The sequence below is a fragment of the Podarcis raffonei genome, chromosome 16, assembly GCF_027172205.1.
Source record: "Podarcis raffonei isolate rPodRaf1 chromosome 16, rPodRaf1.pri, whole genome shotgun sequence".
Taxonomy (NCBI): domain Eukaryota; kingdom Metazoa; phylum Chordata; class Lepidosauria; order Squamata; family Lacertidae; genus Podarcis; species Podarcis raffonei.
Window position 1 is genome coordinate 16,507,371 of NC_070617.1, and position 23,203 is coordinate 16,530,573.

At 46.2% G+C, this 23,203-nt stretch overlaps 1 protein-coding gene and 1 long non-coding RNA gene across 3 annotated transcripts; one reads left to right on the forward strand and one right to left on the reverse strand.

Annotated features, from left to right (window-relative positions):
• The first annotated feature begins 1,872 nt into the window (after positions 1-1,872).
• LOC128403419 (uncharacterized) lies at positions 1,873-7,215 on the forward strand. The gene is made up of 2 exons (XR_008327950.1): positions 1,873-3,050; positions 7,084-7,215. It is a non-coding gene; the product is annotated as an uncharacterized LOC128403419 (long non-coding RNA).
• On the reverse strand, positions 7,011-21,598 carry LOC128403412 (intelectin-1-like). 2 transcript variants are annotated; one of them, XM_053368161.1, is made up of 8 exons: positions 21,466-21,598; positions 20,862-20,926; positions 19,605-19,769; positions 17,881-18,128; positions 13,140-13,298; positions 12,553-12,673; positions 7,633-7,736; positions 7,011-7,400 (listed from the first exon to the last, which is right to left on the reverse strand). In XM_053368161.1, exons 2-8 carry the CDS (start codon positions 20,920-20,922, stop codon positions 7,248-7,250), a joined length of 1,011 nt encoding a protein of 336 aa, XP_053224136.1. In that variant the 5' UTR covers positions 20,923-20,926; positions 21,466-21,598; the 3' UTR covers positions 7,011-7,247. The 2 variants fall into 2 exon arrangements, with proteins under 2 accessions (XP_053224136.1, XP_053224135.1); XM_053368160.1 differs by lacking the exon at positions 21,466-21,598 and having other exon boundaries at positions 20,862-21,036.
• Positions 21,599-23,203: the final 1,605 nt, after the last annotated feature.

The window sequence follows — 23,203 nt, forward strand, 5'->3', positions numbered from 1 at the left end:
ATTATTGAGATTGCAGCAGGCAGGGAAATGTAGCTTTCACCCCCTGCAATGGTTTGGATGAAAATACTGGAATGTGCCAAACTGACCTGAATAAAGAACTGAAAGCACGGGTTTCTCCTTGTTAGATTGTGGATACTCATAATATGCAATGCCTATTCAACATCTTCCTTAAAGTTGTCTACACAAGTAATTAGATTTATATGCAAGATGGAACGTTTTGGTCCAGTTCCTATTACAGTATAAAAGATGTTCAGAGACTTATTTCCCACTCCACCCTTCCTTCTTACTATCTAACTCTTCCTCACACACTCCCACCTATTTGAAGACAACAGGATCTTTGCCTATGGCACTGGCTGGATAACTGTGGAATTTATTACAGAATGCCAGGGAACTTAGATGGTAAGATACGTTAGGAAAACTTAAACATTTTTTAAAAACTGAGATAGGCTGGAGGAAGTTAGGAGCCTATATTTTCAGTTAGGGTAGGAAATCTAATTTTCTTCTTATCAATGCAATTAAACTGCTGTTTGCATAAATTATTTTGTTGATGGAATTTGCCCTTTAGCGGTTATTTATAACTAGCCAGCATGACCAAACAGTTTGAATAAGGGTGAAAGCTATATTTTAAATTGTGCATTGCCTCTACCATTTCCAAGTCTGTTCCAAACTGATGCTTGTGGACATTTACTGATATTGCTAGCTTAATGTTTTGGACATGGCAAGACTGCTTACTCAGATATTGTCAAGCCAAAAGGATAAAAAAATCACAAGGCAGTTAAGGCTGTCATGGTGCACCACGTGAGAGGGAGAAAGGCAGATCATCCCCTTCATGTGAACCAGATCCCTTCTGGGTTCAAAGAAGAAAAACTTTCACAGAGTGGAGGAGAGGGAACATTCTCCAATGCTAGTCCTTATTTGATGCCTGTAGGAGGAGCGCTACTAACAGCGCTTACTCCAGCGGTTTGGGGTTGCTTTGGGCATGACAGCCATAGTTGGTGTCTCTAGCCTGGAAAAGGCGGGGACATGCAAACTGAAAATTCGCTAAGGCCACATCACATCTTGGATATTCTCTGTTAGGTAGCACTGTTAAATGGTAGCACTGTTAGGGTGAAGAGCCCTCTGCTGGTCTCATTCAGCATTCCCATTCCCCTGGAGCCAGTTTTGGGAGTTCATGATATGTATTTGTATCCCTCTTTTCCAGTAGCATGCTGGAGGAAGATAACAAAATACTATTGCTCAAAATCTTTGAAACAATTCAGTACAAATTAATAGCAAACATAAGGAATGCCATGGTGACTTCAGGATTAGATTACTGCAACACGCTCTGTGTGGAGCTTCCCTTTCACCTGCGGTTAGTCCAGAATGCTGCAGCATGATTGCTAACAGGAGTGAGACTCTGTCAACATATAACACCTCTGCTCAGAGATCTGCACTGGTTGCTCATTTGCTTCTCAAGGCCAAAGTCAAGGTGTTACTATCAGTATATAAAGACCTGAACAATTTGGGACCAGTTTACTTCCAGGATCGCCGTACATGCCCAAATGACTGCTTCAGCCTGCAGAGCTAGCACTGTTAGAGGTGCCACATAATACTTGTTCTGCACTTGTAAGAAATCAGTCTTTTAGTATGGAAGCACCTACACTTTATAGTTCCCTGCCCATTAACATCAGGCTTCCATTGTACTCTTTTTGATGCTTGCTAAAGACATTTTTGTTCAGGCAAACCTATCCAGACACACAAAATCTGAGATTAAACACATGACTTTTTAGCCTATTCTTGATTTTAATTATATTTTGAATGTTTTAAAGTATCTGCTTTTTACCGTTTTTATCAGTAATTCTGTTATATTTTTATTGCGATCAAGCGGCATGTAATTTTTGTTAAATAAATAAATGCAGCATCACAACCAGAACTATCATAGGCATTGGAGAGGCAGGAGGGTAATTCTATCAACCTCCTTTCTATCAGAATCAAACCAGCTATCTTTCAGAAGAACCATGTGTCATTTCTGACCCCTCTAGCCCAATGTTATGTACTCTCCTGCAGTGGTGAGGCATGGTTTGCCGGTGCCCAGGGCAGGGCAAGTGTTGCGCCCCCTCCCCAGTGGACTGGGCAGCTGGAGTGGAGGCATGCTTGCAGTCTGCTGAAATAGCAGGACTCCACAAAATCCTACTGCCTCTCTTCTGGTAGGTCTCAAGTACAGGATTACACCTTCAGTGATGCAGCCAGTAATTACGTTTAGCATAATTACGTTTAGCATTATGTGCAGTGTTCAGAGTATGAGTGCTTCACAGGCTGGGCATATGAAAAATAAATTCAAAACGCATCTAAATGTTTCTTTTTCTCGATTCGGATCAAATATGGTACGAGGAAACTTCCTCAAAATGCAGTATTTCATAAGAAAGGGCATGATAGAAACAGATATATATGGATTGCAGCTGGTGTGTACACTGCTTCCCAGACCTGTGGTGGGGGTGCACTGCATGCAGAGTCAATGGGAACATGTACACAGGCACGTAATTATCTTGAAATCTTTACAACAACCCTTTAAGTTAGGTCACTCTTTATTATCTCCATGTTGCAGAAGGGAGGAAGGGCTGTAGTGGAGATTGCAGTTTGCCTAGGGCTACGTAATGAGTTCATGACAGAAGTAAATGTTGAACCCCAAGGTCTTCTTGAGTAGAAGCTCCAGCAGCTAAATTCCATAAATTTGGCATTAATTTGTATTGCTTACCATCCATTTCTGCCTGCATTTCAAGACTTTCTTTGCTATTACAAACACTAGAAACTTAGGCTTTTAAAAAAAAAATCAAACTTGAGATTCACAGAAAAATGCAAATAACCTCATGGGTAGCCTACCAGTTGCTATTCAATTGTTTTCACAAGGAAACAAGCAAACCCTCAGATATCCATTTGGTTGATTTGTCTGGTGATTTTTCTTTCTTTTATCCCAGATCTTAGGAGTGAAGAATGTACTTGATGTGCATCTTCTGTCCCCCCTGGAAATAATTCTACGATTTAAACTTTCAACTCTGTATCCCAAACAAAAGGTGGTAAATTTATCATGTGCAGCCTAATATGTTTTTATGTCCCAAAATTACAATACCCCAGATAGACTTCTGTGAGATAGAGGCCTCAGAAGACCTGTTCTTTTGAGCATTCATTCTCATTTGTTTGCAAAGAGGTTGTAGCAATGTTGCTGTGAGGCATTCGCGAGCTTTTTTGCGGAGAAAGTCCTGTTGCTCCACCGTGACCTCCCTGCCAATTTAGATACAGTGACTGAACTGGAGGCCCCTCGACTGACTTCAGGTCCAGTGTTGGACCATTTCGATCGAATACTCCCTGCTGATGTGGATAGATTCCTCCAAGTTAGTAGGCCCACCACCTGCCTCCTTGATCCGTGCCCGTCTTGGCTGATTAGGGAGTGTCCAGATGTTGCGCGGACCCCCCTGGTTGAAATTATCAATTTGTCCCTTGACACGGGGACATTCCCAGGGGAACTGAAGGAAGCAGTGGTATGTCCACTCTTAAAGAAAACTTCATTAGATCCCTTAGACCTATCCAATTACCGCCCAGTTTCAAATCTTCCATATCTGGTTAAGGTAATTGAGAGAGCGGTTGCTGAACAGCTTGGTAGGTTTCTGGAGGAAACATCGGCTTTAGATCCATTTCAGTCCGGTTTCCGTCCTGGTTTTGGGACCGAGACGGCTCTGGTTGCCCTAACAGACGATCTCCGAAGACAGCTGGATCGAGGCGGGTCAGGACTGGTGATCCTTTTAGATTTGTCAGCAGCCTTTGACATGGTTGATCATGATCTTCTGGACCACCGCCTCGCAGACGTGGGGATACAGGGCATAGCCCTTAACTGGCTGTGCTCTTTTATCTCTGGTTGGGGACAGAGGGTGGCACTAGGGAGGGAAATGTCGTCGCGCCACTCCTTGGTGTGTGGAGTGCCGCAGGGCGCAATCCTCTCCCCAATGCTTTTTAACATCTTTATGCGCCCCCTTGCCCAGATTATCCGGAGCTTTGGGCTGGGCTGTCACCAATATGCTGATGACACTCAGCTCTATCTGCCACTCAGCCACACCGACTCGGCCCCAAACACACTGACCAGATGCTTGGAAGCTGTGGCTGGATGGTTTCGTGGGAGCCGATTGAAACTAAATCCTTTGAAGACAGAGGTCCTATGGCTGGGTCAGGATGGCATGGGGATGAGGGACCAACTCCCTTCTCTTGCGGGGGCCCAATTAGTGCCATTGCCTTCCGTTTGGGTGTAATCCTTGACGCCTCCCTTTCCATGGAGGCGCAAGTTACAGCAACAGCCAAGGTGACATTTTTCCACCTTCACTGCATCAAGCAGTTGGTCCCTTACCTTTCCCGCCCCGACCTGGCCACAGTGATCCATGTGACGGTCATCTCCAGGCTTGACTACTGTAATTCGCTCTACGCGGGGCTGCCCTTGAAGCTGTCCCAGAAACTCCAGCGGGTGCAGAATGCTGCAGCGAGACTCCTCATGGGGTCTCTGCCATGGGAGCATATTCACCCAGTGCTTTTCAAGCTGCACTGGCTCCCGGTGGAGTACAGGATCAGATTTAAGGTGCTGCTTTTGCCCTTTAAAGCCTTTCACGGCCTAGGACCCTCGTACCTACGGGACTGCCTCTCCTGGTATGCCCCACAGAGAGCTTCAAGGTCCATAAATAACAACACCCTTGTGGTCCCGGGCCCTAAGGAAGTCAGATTAGCCTCAACCAGAGCCAGGGCCTTTTCAACACTGGCTCCGGGCTGGTGGAATGCTCTGCCTCACGAGACCAGGGTCCTGCAGGATCTGATTTCTTTCCGCAGGGCCTGTAAGACAGAGTTGTTCCGCCTGGCCTTTGGCTTGGAGCCAATTTGATTCCCTCCCTCTCTTTCTTTTTTCTTTTCCTTCTCCTTCTGCGATGAGGCTACATTTTAATATTTTAATGTTTCAATATTTTAATGTTGTATTTTTTAATTTTGTTTTTAAGTTGTAATCATTTAACTTGTTTTTATTATTGTTTGTAAGCCGCTCTGAGCCCGGCCTTGGCTGGGGAGGGCGGGGTATAAATAAATTTATTATTATTATTATTAATTATTATTATTATTATTATTATTATTATTAAAGCAAACTTTATCCCACACTTCCCAGTGCATTTTTCCATCACTTATTGCAAAATAACAACAAAAAATATCTTCATGAAGATGGTTTCTTGTGCAATACCTCAAAATTGTTGGTATTCTGCTTGCATTTTGGTTAAAAGGAAGATGGCTCCATAACTGGTAGGGTTCACATGGTGGAAGTGTGAGAAAACAAAGAGTTTGGTAAGTGAGGAGCAGTGAGCTAGCTAAGCCTGGCAGGACATCATATTCTATGGTCTTAACTGCTTCATACTTTAAATAAAGCATGTTGGTTATGTGAGGCTGGATATCCCACAAAAATTTGGCAAAAGCCTGAGAAATATTGCTTTTATTGATGGATCCTGCCCTCTAGAGGTCACTGGTTTGCTTGCAGGGTGTTTACACACCTTCCCATTAATCATTTGTTCACCCTATACTTTCCCCATGCATATTGCCATCACTTCCAAACAGCAAAAAGTCCCTTTTCTTTTTTTTTAAGGATTTGTTGTGCTGGGCGGCAGAGTGCATTCATCTACCTTATATGCACAAATATAAAGTTTTGGTATGCACTTTAATTCCTTCCACAGAATATTGAATGACTGGAAGTTCCCTTAAGGACCTTTCTCTTTACCCAGGCATTTCCTGTTGATATAAATGGGGTGGGTGTTCTGCCTGCTGTAGCCATTGAAATTACATGGCTGTCCAAACGCTTTAAACTGTTATGCCTTTTTGTGTACATTGTGAACTAGTTCCAAGATTCATGAATGAAAAAGGGTGTTAATAATACAAATGTAAAGAGTGCTCTTGAGCATTTGCTGAGTGCCTTTCCCTCCCCAATGAATAATCAAATCACAGCAGTGTTAAACAAGGGCACAGGCTTTCACAGGGCAGAGTGTAATATCCAAGGTCTTTCATGTCTGGAATCAACCACTGTGGCTTAATTGCTTACATGTAAGGACAGTGGCTGAGCACAGCAGCCAAACTCTCCCCCTCTTAATGCATTGATAGGGCACAGGCACTGATTCCTACCCATCTCCTTCGTATTTCCCATCTGTTTTCTTTTTGCATTACAGAACATCTTCCTCCTACTCAGCGTGGGGGAGAAGGGCTTATTTGTCTTTCAAGTACTTAGTCATGTTTTGTCACAACCTAAATGCTAATTTGCTGATTCGATGCTTCATATAATAGTTGGTGTTTGTAACTGCCATGGAGCTGCGAACAGAGGAAACATGGCTGGGCACTCTTGGATCTGTGGTTCTGAGGGTAAACATGATCTCAGAGCCATATCTGCCATGAGAGCCAGTGTGGCGTAATGTTGAGCCATGACCTGAGAGACCAGGGTTCAAATCCCCACTCAGCCATGAAGCTCACTGGGTGCAGCACCTGAGTGCAACAGCAACTCTCCCCACTTGTGATTCCCAGGAACTGGTATAGTATTCAGAAACATTACTGCCTCCGACGGCGGAGGCAGAACATATCCATTGTGGTTAGCAGTCATGGATAGTACATATAATGAAATAATAAGACTTATAAATGACTCTTTATCTTATCCAACTAACTTCCAATCAAACCAAATGCTGAAACTGCTTGAGAGCGGTTAAAACATTCATCCCAAATTTTAGGAGGAGTAACAGATTATCCCACTGGGAATAACTTTGACCTCTGTGAATGAGGTCAAAATCAATATTCTTTCAAACACATTATGGGCTTCTACAGCCTTCCTCACCTAACAGCCTTCCTCACCTTATTTTTCTTATAAAAATAGTTCTTTTAATTAAATTTTGAACATACAGAAAATAAAACAGAAAAAACAGGTGATCATTTGGATCACCTGATATGCATCATACAGCTAATTAGGGGAGAAAACAGGCAAGTTAAGATTCACTCATTTTTTAATATTATTGTCACATCAAAAAATATAAATCCATTCTTTTTTATTTATTACAGGGTTCAGATAGTGCCCATCAAAAAATAAAGGGTTGTAAAAGCCAAACTATGTGAACCAGGGGGTGGTGGGACTTCTCTATTACATGCCTTGTTACTTGAAAAAAAATAAAATCATGCCAAATTGCATACAGATTGTCATGTTTACTTTGATCTCCTTCCTCGCTTTAGTGATAGAAAAGGAGCATGGCAGATTCCAGTAACTCTTTGGAGACACTAAAGCCACTGTGTGCGCCATAGCCATTCCAATCAAAGGCAGTATAGTCGCCACACTGCCTTGGAGCTCCTTCAGGAAAATACCCTCCGCCACCAACACAGGTCTGGAAGAAAAGAAAGAAGCATAAGCCAGAATTTTGATTGCACAATCTAAAAAAATTGAGGGGCCGGCCCGGCCTAATACATTTTGCTGCCTGGCTTATTGGAATTGCTGCCCTCCGCCCAGCCACCCCCAGCCTGCTGCTTGAGGTGGCTGCCTCAGCACGGCTAATGGTTGGGCCGGCCTGGGTGTTGGGACCAGGATATGCAACACTGGCAATTGAAGAAGCCACTCACGTATTCTGTGTCGCATCCTGTGACTTTAACCCCAGCACACAGAGCCATGGCAGCTTTCTCGTTATTAAACACCCGGAACTGAATGAAGCCAGGTTCAATCTTTGCTGAAAAAACAAAATCAGAGGTGATGGTGGGGGGGAGGGAGAGGGATATTATGGAGTATGCAGCATATAGACTGTCCTCTATCCCAAGAGCTATCCTTGGCAGCTGCTAGCTGTTAATTTGAGCACAGTACTCACGGCTCAGCTGAGGCAGCATACCAAGGTGCAGAGCAACTGCTTGGGGTGCAAAAGGCCCCAGGTTCAGTGCTCGTCATCTCCAGTTTTTTTTTTTAAAGAAAGAGTATCAGCCTGTACAGATACCTTCTGGACTGGGAGCTATGTCTTACTTTAGCACTCGCAACAGTGGACCTGAGGGCAGCTAACTTTCAGGCAGTTGTGGAGGGTGAAGAAGATACAATGGTCTGTCCCCAACATAGGGGAAGCAACAGGGCACTCAGGAGGGAAGCTCAGGGGGATACCACCATACCTGCCACTCAGGCAGTTGCCTTATTTTGGCTAATGAATCAAGAAACATCTCCCGAAAGTGGTGAAAATAATTGGGAGAGTCCCATCATTTTATATGCTGAACAGCTAAAATTGAATGAATGAATAAGTTTATTACGGTCATAGACCAGAAGAAAAAAAACCAACATAAAGACAACAGTAGTTTACGAGGGAATGATGGTGTCAATTAAAAGTTGTAAAATTATACATAAAAACAATGCACATATGCACACACACCCACACACACGCACATATATACTCATATATGCACTACCATATATGTGTAGACTTAAAAAGAAAAAAAAAAAAAAAAAGGGGGGGGGGCTTGTCCAAGAGTCAGATCTTTTACTTTTTTACAACTAATGCCCTCCGCTTGATCGCGGCCGCAGAAAACTTGGCCACTTTCAGTGTTACTTCTGGGTTTTTATCTCCTAGTAGGATTTTCAGCCGCTGGGATTCAGATCGACCTGGAAATTTCTGGACGATAGGAGAGATAAACAGTGACCTGATATCCCCGTAAAGGTCGCAGTGTAACAACACATGTGAAGCCGTTTCCACCTCCTTCAGACCACATGGGCAAACTCGTTCGGCATAGGGTGTGCCCTCGTATCTGCCCTTTAGTAAGGCAGATGGCAGTACATCAAATCTGGTAAGGGTAAACGCCCGCCTATATTTTGCGATTTGTAGATCCAGCAAATATGGGGTTAAATTAAACCCTTTTTCATAATCTTGGATAGCTGGATATTTATCTATCTTGCTCATATGGTCCTGAAGCTCTACATCTCCTATTCGCTGGCTCACCATCATTTTAGCCTTTTCAAAACCTGCGGCTATAAGTTCTTGTGGGGAAAGCCCCAGGCCCTTCAATTTTTCATAAAGCGACAATCTCCATTTAGACTGGAACGGGTCTAATAAAGTCAATGGAGCCACTCCCACTGGGAAAAATATGAGTTTTAGCCAGAAGTGAATCTTCAGGATCCATATCCTGGCATTAATAGGGAGTTGACCTACCTCCAGCCTAATGGCAGTGTTGGAGACACAGGTAGGTAACCCTAGTAGGGAGCGGTAAAATTTAGTTTGTACAGATTCCAGGGACTTGAGTTTTTGACAATTAAATATCTGGGTGCCATACATCAGTTGTGGAAGTATTTTTGCAACAAAGACCTGGGAGGCGGCAGGAACATATTGACCTCCTTTTCTGTAAAAGAATCTTATGATAGCTCTAAAAGATCTTTGCGCATTGACAATGGAATTCTTAATCTGATGGCACCAAGATCCCTTCTCATCAAAAATTATTCCAAGATATCTAAAAGATGTTACTTGCTCAATAGGTTGGTTATTAATTTTCCATTTATGTCGGAGTTTTCTCTTGGGGAACACCATAATTTTTGATTTAGTATAATTTATTATTAGGTGTTCAGCTTCGCAATACTCTGTAAGAGCTCGTAGAAGTTTTCTTAGACCCACACAAGAGAAGGAAATAAGTGCCGCATCATCTGCGTACAAAAGGACTGGTATTGGTATATTGTTTAGGTTTGGGGAATGAGTACTTGCTTCCTCCATCTTTCCGACTAAGGAGTTTATGTAAAAGTTGAATAGAATGGGGGCAAGAACACAGCCTTGCTTGACACCATGGAAACTTTGGATTTCCTTTGATAGGTTCCCATAACGATCACATCTAACACGGATCCGAGTATTTTCATGTAGTCTACGGATAAGAAGCAAAAGACGTCTATCGATGTTTGTGGCATTTAATTTTTCCCAAAGTCTATGCCGGGGTATCGAATCGAAAGCTGATTTGAAATCTATGAAGGCTACATAGAGAGAGCCTCCTTTCTTTGAGGTGTATTTCTCCACTAGATGTTGCAATACCAGTCCTTGGTCTAGAGTTGATCTATATGCCCTGAAACCAGCCTGGGCTTCCTTTAGGATGTGCTCCTGTTCCAGCCAGTCCGCAAACTTTTCACGTAAGTGAGTTGCATAAAGTTTGCTAATGATGCTTAAGAGACTGATTGGTCTGTAATTGGCTGGATCAAGTTTACAGCCTTTCTTGAATATGGGAACGATGATTGCCAATCCCCAGTCCTCTGGTATTATTGCTGTTTGATCTATGCTGGTGAAAAGGGTGGCAAGGACTGGGGCCCACCAGTCAATATTGGCTTTGAGAAGCTCAGGAGAAATATTATCTGCTCCCGGGGCTTTTCTATGTTTGAGTGCCTGAATAAGCCTCCTAATCTCCGCAACCGACACCGGAGGCCACTCATCACCTGCCGCACACTGTATTAGTGGCTGTGTCAAAGGCAGAGCTGAATATAAAGATTGGAAAAATGCCTCCCAAGTCCCTGCAGGTATAGTAAACTCCACTTCTGAGGAAGTAGATCGCACTCCATTTGCTACCAGTCTCCAGAAGGTGGCCGAATCTCTCTCTCTGGATGCATCTATTAGGCATTTCCATTCTCTTTTCTGTGCCAGGAGTTTTTTGTTTTTGATCAAAATTTTATAGTTTCGTTTATCTTCAAACCAGCCCGTGGGGAGTTGGGGTAAATTGGCAGATCTATAATTCTTGTATTTTTTCAGTAAGTTTAGCTTCATGTCCTGACATTCTTGATCAAACCAGGGTTTGGAGTTTTTATATACTGAAGATTGCCTACTTGGCCTGTTCCTTTTTTCCTTCAGGGAATCTTGAAGGAGTGAAATTAACTCCTGAAATAAATTTATCTTTAGTTCATGGCTAGAGGAAGTTATAAGGTTTTCTCTCTTAGTGAGGAATTCCTTTGAGCATAGCCTGCTTGAAATTTCCTTATGCAGTTCATCTGTCCATCTGATACGCGAATATCTAAGCTCCAGAGCTGTAGGGCTCGAATGCTCGATTTTCTCAGCGCAGGATAAATCCTTCCCCGCAGCTACGAGTGCACTTAATGGCAGATGGTCACTGTCTAAGCGCTCCTCCACTTTGCATTCCAGAACTTTGTTTTGAAGATCATACGACACGATTATATAGTCAATTGTGGAGGCGCCATTGTTAGATATAAATGTGAATTCTCCGACCTTCTCCCCCTCTGTACGGCCATTCAGTATAACCAAGTCCAACTTGTTGACCAAGCGTAGTAGGCATAAGCCGCCATAATTGCAGCCTTTATCCTTTGAGACTCTAGCTGGTATTGGGTGGGTTTCCTCTATAATGGGGACTGTTTCGTGGAAATGGGCATACAAAGCCTCATCAGATTGTCCAGTTCTGGCATTTAGGTCGCCTGCCACCACTACAGAGGCATCAGGAAATTGATTTGATAGTTTGTCAAGATACTGTTCTAACTGAGCCCAAGTGTTTCTTATCAATCTTTTCTCTCTTTGTGGGGGTAGGTATACGTTAATCAGCAGCAAGCTGTGGGTTCTCCACTGTACTTGCACAGCTGTGGCCAGATGGTCTAGTGGGTCTAGTTCTTTAAATATGGCCCTTAGCCTTGTTGAGATTAAGGTAACTAACCCACCTTTAACTCGCCCCCCTCTAGTACTTAAAAGACCTGGGAACAGCTAAAATTCAAATTCAGAATGAGGATGGGTGGGTTCACTCATTCTTTCTTTTATTCAGAACAGGGTTGCCAGACCTCCTGGGCTGGCCTGAAGTCTCCAGGTTTGTCTGGCTGCCTCCAGGTGGGGCAGGGGGTATTGAAGCTCCAGGTGGGCATGAATGCCAATAAATAATAATAATAATAATAATAATAATAATAATACTACAGTGATACCTCAGGTTAAGTACTTAATTCGTTCTGGAGGCCCGTTCTTAACCTGAAACTGTTCTTAACCTGAAGCACCACTTTAGCTAATGGGGCCTCCCGCTGCCGCCGCACAATTTCTGTTCTCATCCTGAAGCAAAGTTCTTAACCTGAGGTACTATTTCTGGGTTAGCGGAGTCTGTAACCTGAAGCGTATGTAACCTGAAGCGTATGTAACCCGAGGTACCACTGTAATAATAATAAAGAATGCAGCTTGCAAGCTTCAGCCTAGCAGGAGCCGGATGCAAATTATTGCATAGACTCTCAGTGGAGTGGGAATCTGCCCTCCTCTGCTCCCTCCTCTTCTCTCCCAATTAACCTCCATCTCCAGGACTCAGTGTTGGGAGGGAGCACAGAGAAAGAATCTCTAAAGTCCACCCCATGACATCACCAGAGCCTATTCTTAATTCTCGGGATTGGGCCCTGAAATCTCAGGGTCTGGGGTGCTCCTGACCTTGCAACCCTACTTCAAAATCAAGTTTCAGGTCTTGGGCTGGATACTTTGGTAGGCTTTAGCTTCCCCACCAAAGCCATCCAAGCAAACTCCATGAGAGTTTTTTTGCACTGACACTGAGCACTAGCTTCACAGAACTAAAACTTACATCGAGCATTTGGGGAGTAGAAGAAAGACGTCTGCTGCACATTGCCAGTATCATAGATGACAGGAACTGCTGGGCCATTGTTATCTGGACAGGTGCCAATCCCATATGTCACTGGGTATTTCTGGAAGGAGAAGAAATGCCAAAAGAGCTGAGAAAGGCCTGTCTGAGAACATATATGCTGGCCTCTAAAAAAGTGGTGCTGGACCAGTTGCTGCCTCTCAGCCTTATCTACCTCACAGGGTTGTTTGGGGGGTTAAATTAGATGGGGAAGAACCATGAACACCTTGGAGAAAAAGGTGGGATATAAATGCAATAAATAATAACAAATGTGAGAAGATAAAAACAAAAGGATCACACTTGTCTCATGCTGGCCTTTAACTTGGTCCAAAACAGATATAACATGTGATTAGATATCCCAATTAAAAACAAAATGTCAATGCAATTGCAGGGGGTCACCAAAATGGCCGTGCTGCCTGGGTTGAGCTGATAGGTGGTGGGAGCCCAAAACAACGAGAGGGCACCAGCTACTCCAAACTAGTCACAGCTATCAATGCCCAAATATTGAGTCACTAGGCAGCCATGCTTACCTGGTAGAGCCTGAGAAGGTTGCCTCCTTCTTCAGCCAAGAATCCATTTTCAGTGTGGTACCTCAAGATGGCGGCATCCATCCATTCCTTCATGGGGGTGTTGTTTGGGACATGCCAGATTGCCAAATCCCGAGCTTCAAGATCATAGTAGCCAGGGTTCTGAAAAGCAAAAAAGTCTGAGAGGAAAATCTTGTATGCTGGGGGTAAGAACCTTTGGGCCCAGGGGCCAAATGTGGCCCTCCAGATAGATTTATCTGGCCCTCAGTCCCACTCTTCATGGGACTTGCTTTGCAGCATCCTTGACAACTTTTGCTTTCATTTTTGTATTACTTTCCCCATAATGACCGCTGCCCACCTCAGATGGGGGGCGCCTTTTGCAAGTTGCACGCAGCCACCTGATCCTACACGACCTGGCAGTTCAGCCTGGCTTCACCTCCCAAGGCTGGATACCTGGAGATTCCCGCCTAACCTCGGACAGTTACAGAAAGGTAGCCGTGTTGGTCTGCCATAGTCTTTAAGTTGGTCTTTAAGGTGCTACTGGAAGGAAAAAAATTTTTTTGTTTTAACCTCGGACAGTTAGCCAATCCCGGCTGGGGAGGTGTTGCCAGGGGAGTTGACCAGGTAGGGTTAGCACCACCCTGCACACACAATAGAGAGTGGAACTTACCTGGGATTCCTCAGTCGGCTCCAGAGCTTCTGGATAGCGGACATCGCTGGACCGCATCCTTGCCGGAGGTAAGACCAGGGATCCTATACCTTCCACCACCCCATCCTTATTCTCCACTCATGACCTCACTTCTCCAGCAGCGTTTTGGAGCCTTGGCTTCTTTGCTGAAGAAGTGGGCGCTATTTTCCCGCAGTCAGGTTGCATGATCTCGGGCCCTCCTCCTTTTCCTGTGCCCGTTTTTTCGGCCTGGGGAGGGTGGCGGCTGCGGAGAGAGACTCTTCTGGTCTCCCCCTTTCTAACAGGGCAGTTTTGCAGCCCCGGGGGGCGGGGTAGCTGCGGCGGCGGGAGGCCCTGCGGCCGCTGCCTGCTCCCCTGGAGGTGTAGCGGGCTCAGAGACCATTCCCGCTTTCACTGGCGCTCCGCTCGACTCTCTTCCCCCCGTGCTCGCCTTTAGGCCATCTTTGAGGGGCTGCTTCCTGTGGCCTTCCCTTTCCCCTGCCGGCTCGCGGCCATTGCAGGGGGGCGATGGGGTGGTCTTGCGCCTCTTCCCGTGCTCGCGGCGGTCGTGGGGGGGGGACTATGCCGCTTCCTGCTGCCTTCCCCTTTCTCCCGGGGGGGGAGGGCTTTTTGCCGATTCCCGCATTAGCGCAGCCCTCCCCGTTCCCCGCGCTTACTCGGCGGCCCCCGCGGCAGCTGTCCGCGGTACACATGGCAGCGGCCATGTTAGGGGTGGTCACATGGCGGCAGCCATGCTAGGGGTGGTCACATGGCGACGGCCATCTTGAGAGTGGCGGCAGCCATTTTTAGGAGGCTGATAAAAATAAATTAATAAATTAAATAAATAAATATTAAAATAAAGTAAAATAGTAAATGAATGAATGAATGATGCATGCTCTTTATTACTATTACTATTACTATTATCGTTATCGCTGCTGAGATTTGCAGCCAGTGTGGGGCCTGGTTATCCACCAGCTAGAGGATATAACCCGTTGACTTCGGGCGATATTATACAGCGAACCTTAACTGTTTTTGCTGGGTTTATCTTACAGCTTACTCTAGCGACACCTGCTGTGGCTCAGCTCTTGACTCACCCTTTCACCCTTAGCTTTCCCACAATATCAAGCTTCAGCATTTCAGTATATTAGTTCTGAATCACTAACACCTTCAGTCCTCATTCAGTCTATAGATTTCTACCTTTAGATACTACCCTGTTAGCTTTCCACCATGCCACCTAAGTGTCAAGTAGTTTCTCCTCCCTGCACAAGAAGGGGCACTATAAGGGATGCGCCCAGTAAGTCAGCACAGGTGCAGGTAGTGGGCCGGAGGAGGGCACAGCCATCTGGGGACAAGCATCCCACACCTGGGCGAGCCGCACCCAGGAAGAGGGCAGCTGCAGTGAGGGGGTTATCAAGGTCCGAAAGCCCGCTAGCCTCCACAAGCCATGCAGACAGGAGGTCAGCTGCAAAATGCAAACGTCAGGTGAGCTCTTCCCCAGCCCGCTCATTCGATAGTGATAGTTCTTCAAGCTCGGAGCACGGGGACTGGAGGGACAGGACCACTGCCCGGCTGAAGCGACGCCTGGAGAGGCTGGAATTGCGTGGAAGGAGCCCTGGGTCACCTCACCGCCGCAATAGAAGGCACAGTGACAGTTCTCCAGACCACTGTACCCGAGAACACAGGTCCCGCTCATCAACCGCATCCTCAGGGCGCAGAGGTAGGTGCCCCCACTCCAGCTCCTCCGATAGGTACAAGAGCCCTGAGCCCCGCAGCTCGCGTCATCGTGGAAGGAAGCATCGCAGATCCAGGAAAAGGGGGCACAAGTACAGAAGGGAGTCTTCCACATCTTCAAGCTCAACAGGTAGGTCTAGTTCATCTGACAGTGAGCGGGAAGGAAACATCAAGGGGTATTGGGTCACGGGCCCGCATGCCCCAGGGCTGCCACATTGGGTATGGCGTCGCCGCAATAGGAAGCATAGGCGCGCCAATGGCGCTACTGCGCCATGTGGAGAGGAGGGCATTGACTCCAGAGGCCGCATAAGGAAATCAAACTTTAAGTGGGCCGACCAGCCCCCAGGCATTCGCCTGTGTAAAAAGATAAGGGAACGCATCCTTAATGGTAAGTTTGTGGACCTATTCTCCTTGTTATCCCCTGCCTCATCAATTAGCCTAAAGGCCAAACCTGCTAAGCAGCAGAAAAAAGACAAGGAAGTGTTGGTTGAGCGCAACTTCCACAACTGGCTTACTGCATTTTCCACCTACATGGGGATAGTAAGTGCCGCCTACCCAGACAGAGGTTGGCACCTTGCCAAATACCAGCTTATTATACTAAAAGCCAAGGCTATAGCTGGGGAGGCAGCGGCGCTTGAGTATGACGAGGCCTTTAGAGAGAAGGCAACCGTGTACCACACAGCCAGGTGGGATGTACAGGATAAGGATTTGTGGTCAGACTTGGTCGCCCCATATATTGAGAAAAGGCCTGACAACACAAAGCAGTTGAACCCCCAGCCCAAGGTCCCCAGAAAATTGTGCTGGGAGTATAATGACGGTGCCTGTTATAGAGAGAAATGTCGATTTGCTCATGAGTGTGAACGCTGCAGCGGATCACACCCCACCACCCAATGTTTTCGAGGGAAGAAGCCTTTTCGAGGCTCTCGTGGCTCAGGTACAGGTACGCCCCAGGAAAAAAGAGAGGCCGGAGCACCCTCAGGCAATTCTGGATCATAGCCAAATAGAAGCAATACCCGCAGGTGGCCCTCTTCTTTCCCTAGCCCCCTCACCCATCTCTCTCTCAGCCATGCTGCTGTTTCTTCCCAGAGCCTCCTTTTCCTAATCTCATAGTATCACCCCTAGGTATCGTCCCAAAAAAGGTGCCGGGTGAGTTCCATATGATCAGCCACCTCATCCTGCATGATCCCCAGCAGTTCAGCCTGACTTCGCCTCCCCAAGCTGGATACCTGGAGGTTCCCACCTAACCTCGGGTGGCTAGCCAATCCCAGCTGGGGAGGTGTTGCCAGGGGAGTTGACCAGGTAGGGTTAGGACCACCCTGCACACACAATAGAGGGTGGAACTTACCTGGAAGTCCTCCGTCTGCTCCAGAGCTTCTCCCACCCTGCCCTCCCTCAGTTTACGCCTTCCTTTTGCAGGTTAACTTCTTCTTTACAGGTATGCGGGCGCTGCTGCGGTCATTGATGGTTGCTGTTGAAGGACCGGGAAGGAATTTCCCTGCATTGGCAGGTTTTGCCTTCCCCGTAGCAAAAACGTCACAACTTTGGCAGTTTCAGGCCTTGGGCGGAATCCTTTAGTCTCTCTTCCCTAAATGGGCAGGGGGCATGAAGCAGTGACCCAATCCCCCCAACCCCCGCGGCAGCGATCCCAGGGTTCCCTGTTAAAGGGGTTGTGTGGAAGGGAGTCGCTGGCCATACACCATTTTGTTGTCAGTGCTCTCCCCTGCGTTGCAGCAAATTGGGGGGGTGTCCTCTCTGCTTGAACAAACGTTCTCCAGAGCCAGCCCAATCCCCACACAGTTTGGATAACCCTGATGTTCCCCAGATCCCTGGATGGGGAGGGATAAACACCCAATGCCTAAGCCAAGGTCTCCCTACATCTGAAAATTTAATAAAGTTGTGGCCAATTTTAATCCCATAACACGTTGTCATGAGTCATTATTCCTCCTGGGGGTCAAGGGGGGGTCTCCACCTGGCCACGCAAAATACACATTGTGTCTGCATTTTTGTTAGCTGTCTTCTAATCCACATGTAAGTCCAAGCCCAGCTGATGAGGTCAGTTCACTTCAAAATGCAGACCCATATTTCTACTCCGTTCCCAGTTTAAACTAACCGCAGTTTGTCCCACCTTGGGGGGCGAAATGACAAACTGGTTAGCTGGAAAACGGAAGCAAATGGTTCCAACCGCATTGTGGGAAAGGTGAAATCAAGGAAGAGTGCAAAAGCCCAAGACTTACACTCGTTTGGTGCTAAACCCTGGTTTAGGATTTATATTCAAACACAACCTATGTTGCCTACGCTTCCTAATCAAGAAAACCCACCATGTGCAGTACGGAAAGCAAAGCTGACCTTGTAATCATCGCTTGTGCAGCCCTTTGCTGACCCGAAGGTGGCGTTGTTGGACCAGTTGCCTTCTCCATTAGGCCATTTGACGTCATTGCCCTGCTGGCTAGACCAGCGGTCTCCCTGGGTGCATTTCCCATAAATGTTGTTCTCGTGGATACTGGCCACTAGTGTCCAACCGCCTCCATTCGTGGTCATGTCGCAGAAGGTTTGGTAAACCTCGCCATCTTCTGTGGCCAAGTCATATAACCCATCTGCAAGAGGAAACCAGGATATCAGGAGAGCCCTGCCTGATCAGGCCCATCCAGTCCAGCATCCTGTTCTCACAGCGGACAAACAGATGCCTGTGGGAAGCCAGCAAGCAGGATCTGAGCGCAAGAGCCCTCTCCTGTAGTCTCCAACTGTGGAGACATGAGCACAGCCATCAATAGCCCTCTCATTCACAAATAAAATATACAATATTATAATAATATCATAGGCAGTGCTTAGAGATGGATATTTCTTACACAATAACCCCCCATTCTGCACACACTTGACTTGCACAATTTTAGCCGCTAAAGAGGAGGGGTGCCTGTGTTTGCGGTTCTCAGTTTCACCATATGTGGGGCACAAACCTGTTAGTTTGCATTTCTTAGTGCAGAAAGTATTGATCTGATGTGTATCTACCGTATTTTTCGCCCTATAGGACGCACTTTTCCCCCTCCAAAAATGAAGGGGAAATGTGTGTGCGTCCTATGGGGCAAATGCAGGCTTTCGCTGAAGCCTGGAAAGCGAGAGGGGTCGGTGTGCACCGACCCCTCTCGCTCTCCAGGCTTCAGGAGAGCCGCAGCGCCAGCCCCACAAGGTCAGGGGAGGCGGAACGCCGCCATCCTGCTGTCTCCCGATGTGGTTTGGAGGCTGACGGCGGGGAGACGCGTGCTTCTCCCCGCCGCCAGCCCCGCAAGCTCCGGGGACAGCTGGGAGGCGCAGCACGTCTTCCCGCTGTCCCCGGACCTAGTCTGCAAGCGGGCGGCGGAGAGAAGAGCGCTTCTCCCCGCTGCCTGCCCTGCAAGCGCCTGGGGTGGAAATAATTTTTTTTTCTTTATTTCCCCCCAAAAAAACTTTGTGCGTCCTATGGGGCGAAAAATACGGTAATTAATTGAAGAGGGTTCTGGAAGCTTCTTTGTGTGAAAGAAACAAGTAGAAGGTTCATGTTGTTTGGGTGATTCCTTCAGAGAAGCTGAGTACAGCTGGTTTAAACTAGTTCTCTTATCTCTTCTGTCAAGGTCGTGCTGACTATAATAGTAAGGACAGAAGGAGCCTGGGTTTCTCTTTCTATCTCTCTTCCTTCTGGTTTGGTGTTCTGCACATAGTATGCTTAGTGTTAAGGTTTAGACTTCTTAAGTTTAAGTCTGCTGCAACTAGATTTCATTTGTCTTCAGTAAAGCTCTGATGGATAAAATATTAATTGCCTCTGGTCTATTTTTGGGGAATCCTACAGCGTGTTTGCTCTGCTAATTATGCATTGGAATCTACTCTGGATCAGTACTGAGTAGAATTTCACCAGCAAGAACCATCCCCGCATAGTTTGGAATCACTTTGATTCCTGTCCACAACAGCCAGCTCAAGGCCCCGCCATAATGGTCACATGGGCAAGAGACATGCAGAACGTACCTTGTGGCCGTTGCATTCAGCCCATTGCGCCCCCTGAAAGTTCTGGACTGAACATGCCCCTTTCCTGACTGACCCACCTGTGGCTCCTTCCAGTGCTGTTTTGATTTCCATGCAGCTTCGGGGCAGAGACTGAAGGAGGTTCGGGGGCAGACCTTGATGGTTCTGGAGACAGGTCGCATCTTCCCACTTGACCATCAGCTTGAGGATGTCTCGCTTCAAGGAAGTGACACAGCCATTGCTCTCTGTACAGAATAGATTCGTCAGGGCCCTGGTCTTCAACTAGTGGGTCAGAAACCCGCAAGCGAGGGAGGCCAGTGGTGGTTTAGCGGTTAGAGCTTTGGACTGCTAGGACCTGGGAGAGACCAGGGTTCAAATCCCCACTCGGCCATCATAATGCTTGCTGGGCGTGGCTGTCTCTCTGCCTTGCAGGGTGGTTGTGGGGATTAAATGAGGGAGGGGAGAACCATGCTTGCCTCCTTAAAACTCCTTGGAGAAGAAGGTGGGGTGCAGATGCAATAAAATAAGAAGGGTCACACAAAGTGGAACCAGAAGACTTGCTTTTTAAACAAAGCAGAAAGGGTGGGAGGAGAAAGAGAGAGGGAGAGTATGGTTACATCTACACTTTTATGCAGATTCTACACAGTTCTCCTTTCTGGAGAAGAAGGATCTTGACACAGTTCTCCATGCACTAGGATATCCAGGATAGACTGCTGTAATGCACTTAGCATGGGGCTGCCTTTGAAGATGGTTCAGAAACTTGAACTGGGGCAAAAATGTGATTTCCCAGCTGCTGGTTGGAGCCAGGTGATCAGAACACATGATTTTATTTACGGTAACTCCTAAATGCCTATTCTGCTTTTGCTCCCAAAGGGTGGCAAACACCAAAGTGGTTTTTTTAAAACAACAACACAAACACAGACATTAATTGAAAAGGGAAAAAAAGCACTGCATTTATACAAATTTATACATTGCTTGATTGTAAAAAAACCAAAACCTGGGTGGTTTACAAAAAAATCCAACCCAATAAAATTATCAATAAGAAAAATTAACAATTCAAGACTTTCAAAAAGTTAAAATAACAATAGGCCCAAAACAGATTAAAACTCCCATCAACTTTCTAAACATCTGGGTAGGCTTCTCTAAACAAAAATGTTTTTAGCAGGTACCAAAAGGAATATAGTGAAGGCACTTTCCTGATTTCAATAGGCAGGAAGTTCCGACGTGTAGGGGCTGCCACACTAATACTAATAGTAACAATTTGAACTTGGCCTGATTTTTTGAAGCTCATTCGCCTATTACTGGCTATTATTTCACCAAGGGACCCACACGCTTACCGCACCGTTGGCCTTCTGGAAACACAAACGCACACAGCAGAATAATCACAAGTTGCTTCATCTTCCTAAAGTGAAAGACCAAAGGTTCATTATTTCAGAATCACTCCGCTCCAGAACTCATCATGCACTCAAACAGAAAGCGAGCGAGAGAGAGAGAGATTTGGAAGGAAGCAGAGCTAAATTGCAATTGAGTGACGGCTGGATCTTTGGCAAATCGGAGGGAAACCAACTGGTGGAAATTCAGACCATTGAGGAGGGTCAAGGAAGCCACCCTCAGGCTGTTTGCACTAAACCAGACCCACAAGTACATGGAGTTCCCCACATGGATTGGCAGGGGGCTGCAAGACTAAATAAAGATGCGCTATCTTGCTTGCTCGCTCTCGCTCACCCACCTACCCACCCACACACACACATATTCATTGTGGGTAGTAGGCTGTGGTTGTTTCATCTGACCCTCCATGAAGAATTGAGCGACCCCTCACACTCTAGGCTCCTCATTCTCTGCTTGAAAGGTGGGCATCCATTTTGGGACCTGAAGCCAAAAAAACTTCTGCCTTATTTTACGCAGCATAAATGGTAGGGGAAGGGGGACATTTCAGCTCACCTGACTTCAAGATCACAGCTTCCTCTGGTTGTTTACCACAGGACACTGCAGAGGCAGCAGCTCAGACAGGAAGAAAGGCCCAGCCCTCTGACCAGACGGGTTCAGTCCTCTTCTCGTCTTCATTAACAATGAAATGGACCTTAGTGAGCAAACCAGGGCAAACAGCTCACAGTGGCCAGTGGCCAGAGGTTTGTTGACATAAGGACACACAGTGACCAGTAGGGCACTGAAAAGATTGCAGAGAGATTAATTCACTTACAGGGCAAGGCTATGTCCACTGAGCTCAATGGAATTTATTCCCAGGCAAGGAAGTATAGGATCGCACCTTTATTCTTCAAGGGATACACACACACACTTCCAATCTAGATAAAAAGTCTCAATTTACACAATAGTTTGTACTGGGAGGGCTACATGTGTTCAGTTCACAAGTACAGTGGTACCTCTGGTTAAGTACTTAATTCGTTCCGGAGGTGCGTTCTTAGCCTGAAACTGTTCTTAACCTGAAGCACCACTTTAGCTAATGGGGCCTCCCGCCGCACCACCGGAGCACAATTTCTGTTCTCATCCTGAAGCAAAGTTCTTAACCCGAGCTACTATTTCTGTGTTAGTGGAGTCTGTAACCTGAAGCGTATGTAACCTGAGGTACCACTGTACCGGCTAAGCACAGAGTTCAGTTTAGCCATCGCACCAAGCCACCATTGCACTAACCATCATTTAAAATCACAAACCATCGGGTGAGTTGCTGAATGCTCAACAGGCAAATCAGGGTTTAGAATGGCATATTCGTTTTCTGTCCTCGTAAGTTTCTTATGCCCACATGTCCACTTGTCTCCATGGTAGCCATAATACTATGGGAATTGTTTTGGTTTTGTTATGTACTGAGTTGAATAGGATCCAAACTGCAGCAGTCTAATTGGTCCTAGAACAATAGGATCCAAAAGGCAACAGTCTGATTGGTCCTAGAACAAGAGGATTCAGAATGCAGCAGTCTGATTGGTCCTAGAACAATGCAGCAGTATGATTGGTTGGCAGGAACTACCCAATCATGCTCCAGATAGAAGTGAATCCACAACCTGATTGGCTTACAGTAGAATTCCGGAATTAGCCAATCATGTGCAGCTCATTGTGTAAATAATGTATATAAAGCAGATACTTTGAGGGGACTTTCATTCATTCCTCCTCACCACTATGAGCTGAATAAAGAGCATGAAATCACTTTGCGACTCTGAGTATATCTCAGGTTTAAACCAAAGAAAAATGTATGTATATGATTCCACCTTGCATCAACAAAGGCTGCACTTAAAAGTTTGGAGTAATTGCTCCCCTAAACTAGCTCCAGGGTTATCCCCTCTAACTTCAGTTATAACTAGTGGATTTATGGGAAATTAAAAAAAATAATGGGAGGCTTGACAGCCTGCCAAGGTGGACATGTAGAACTTTAGCTCTCTGACCAGTAGGCCTATGAAAGCTGTAGAATTGATATCTAAAGAAACAGAAACGTGAAACTACCGTACTTTCCCGTGTATGTTTTTTTACTCTAAAATAATGTTTGAAATCTGGGCTCTTCTTATACACAGATAGTGCAGAGTGAGGAGTCCCCAAATTGGAGTCCCCCAAAATAGGGGGCATCTTATACATGGGGGCGTCTTACAGACGGAAAAATACGGTAAGTAGAGCATCTCAGGGAATGAAGCAAGGAGCTGCTCTCTCCTCACTGGGACCATGGCAATGGCACCAA

What these genes read in the sequence shown, in the direction of transcription:
- LOC128403412 (XM_053368161.1), bottom strand. Translation starts at nt 20,922, where the DNA reads ATGAAGCAACTTGTGATTATTCTGCTGTGTGCGTTTGTGTTTCCAGAA. An exon ending in TCCAGAAGGCCAACGGTGCG is followed by an intron (nt 19,770 to 20,861) that starts GTAAGCGTGTGG and finishes TATTCTGTACAG; the next exon opens with AGAGCAATGGCTGTGTCACT. An exon ending in AGCACTGGAAGGAGCCACAG is followed by an intron (nt 18,129 to 19,604) that starts GTGGGTCAGTCA and finishes TTCCTCTTGCAG; the next exon opens with ATGGGTTATATGACTTGGCC.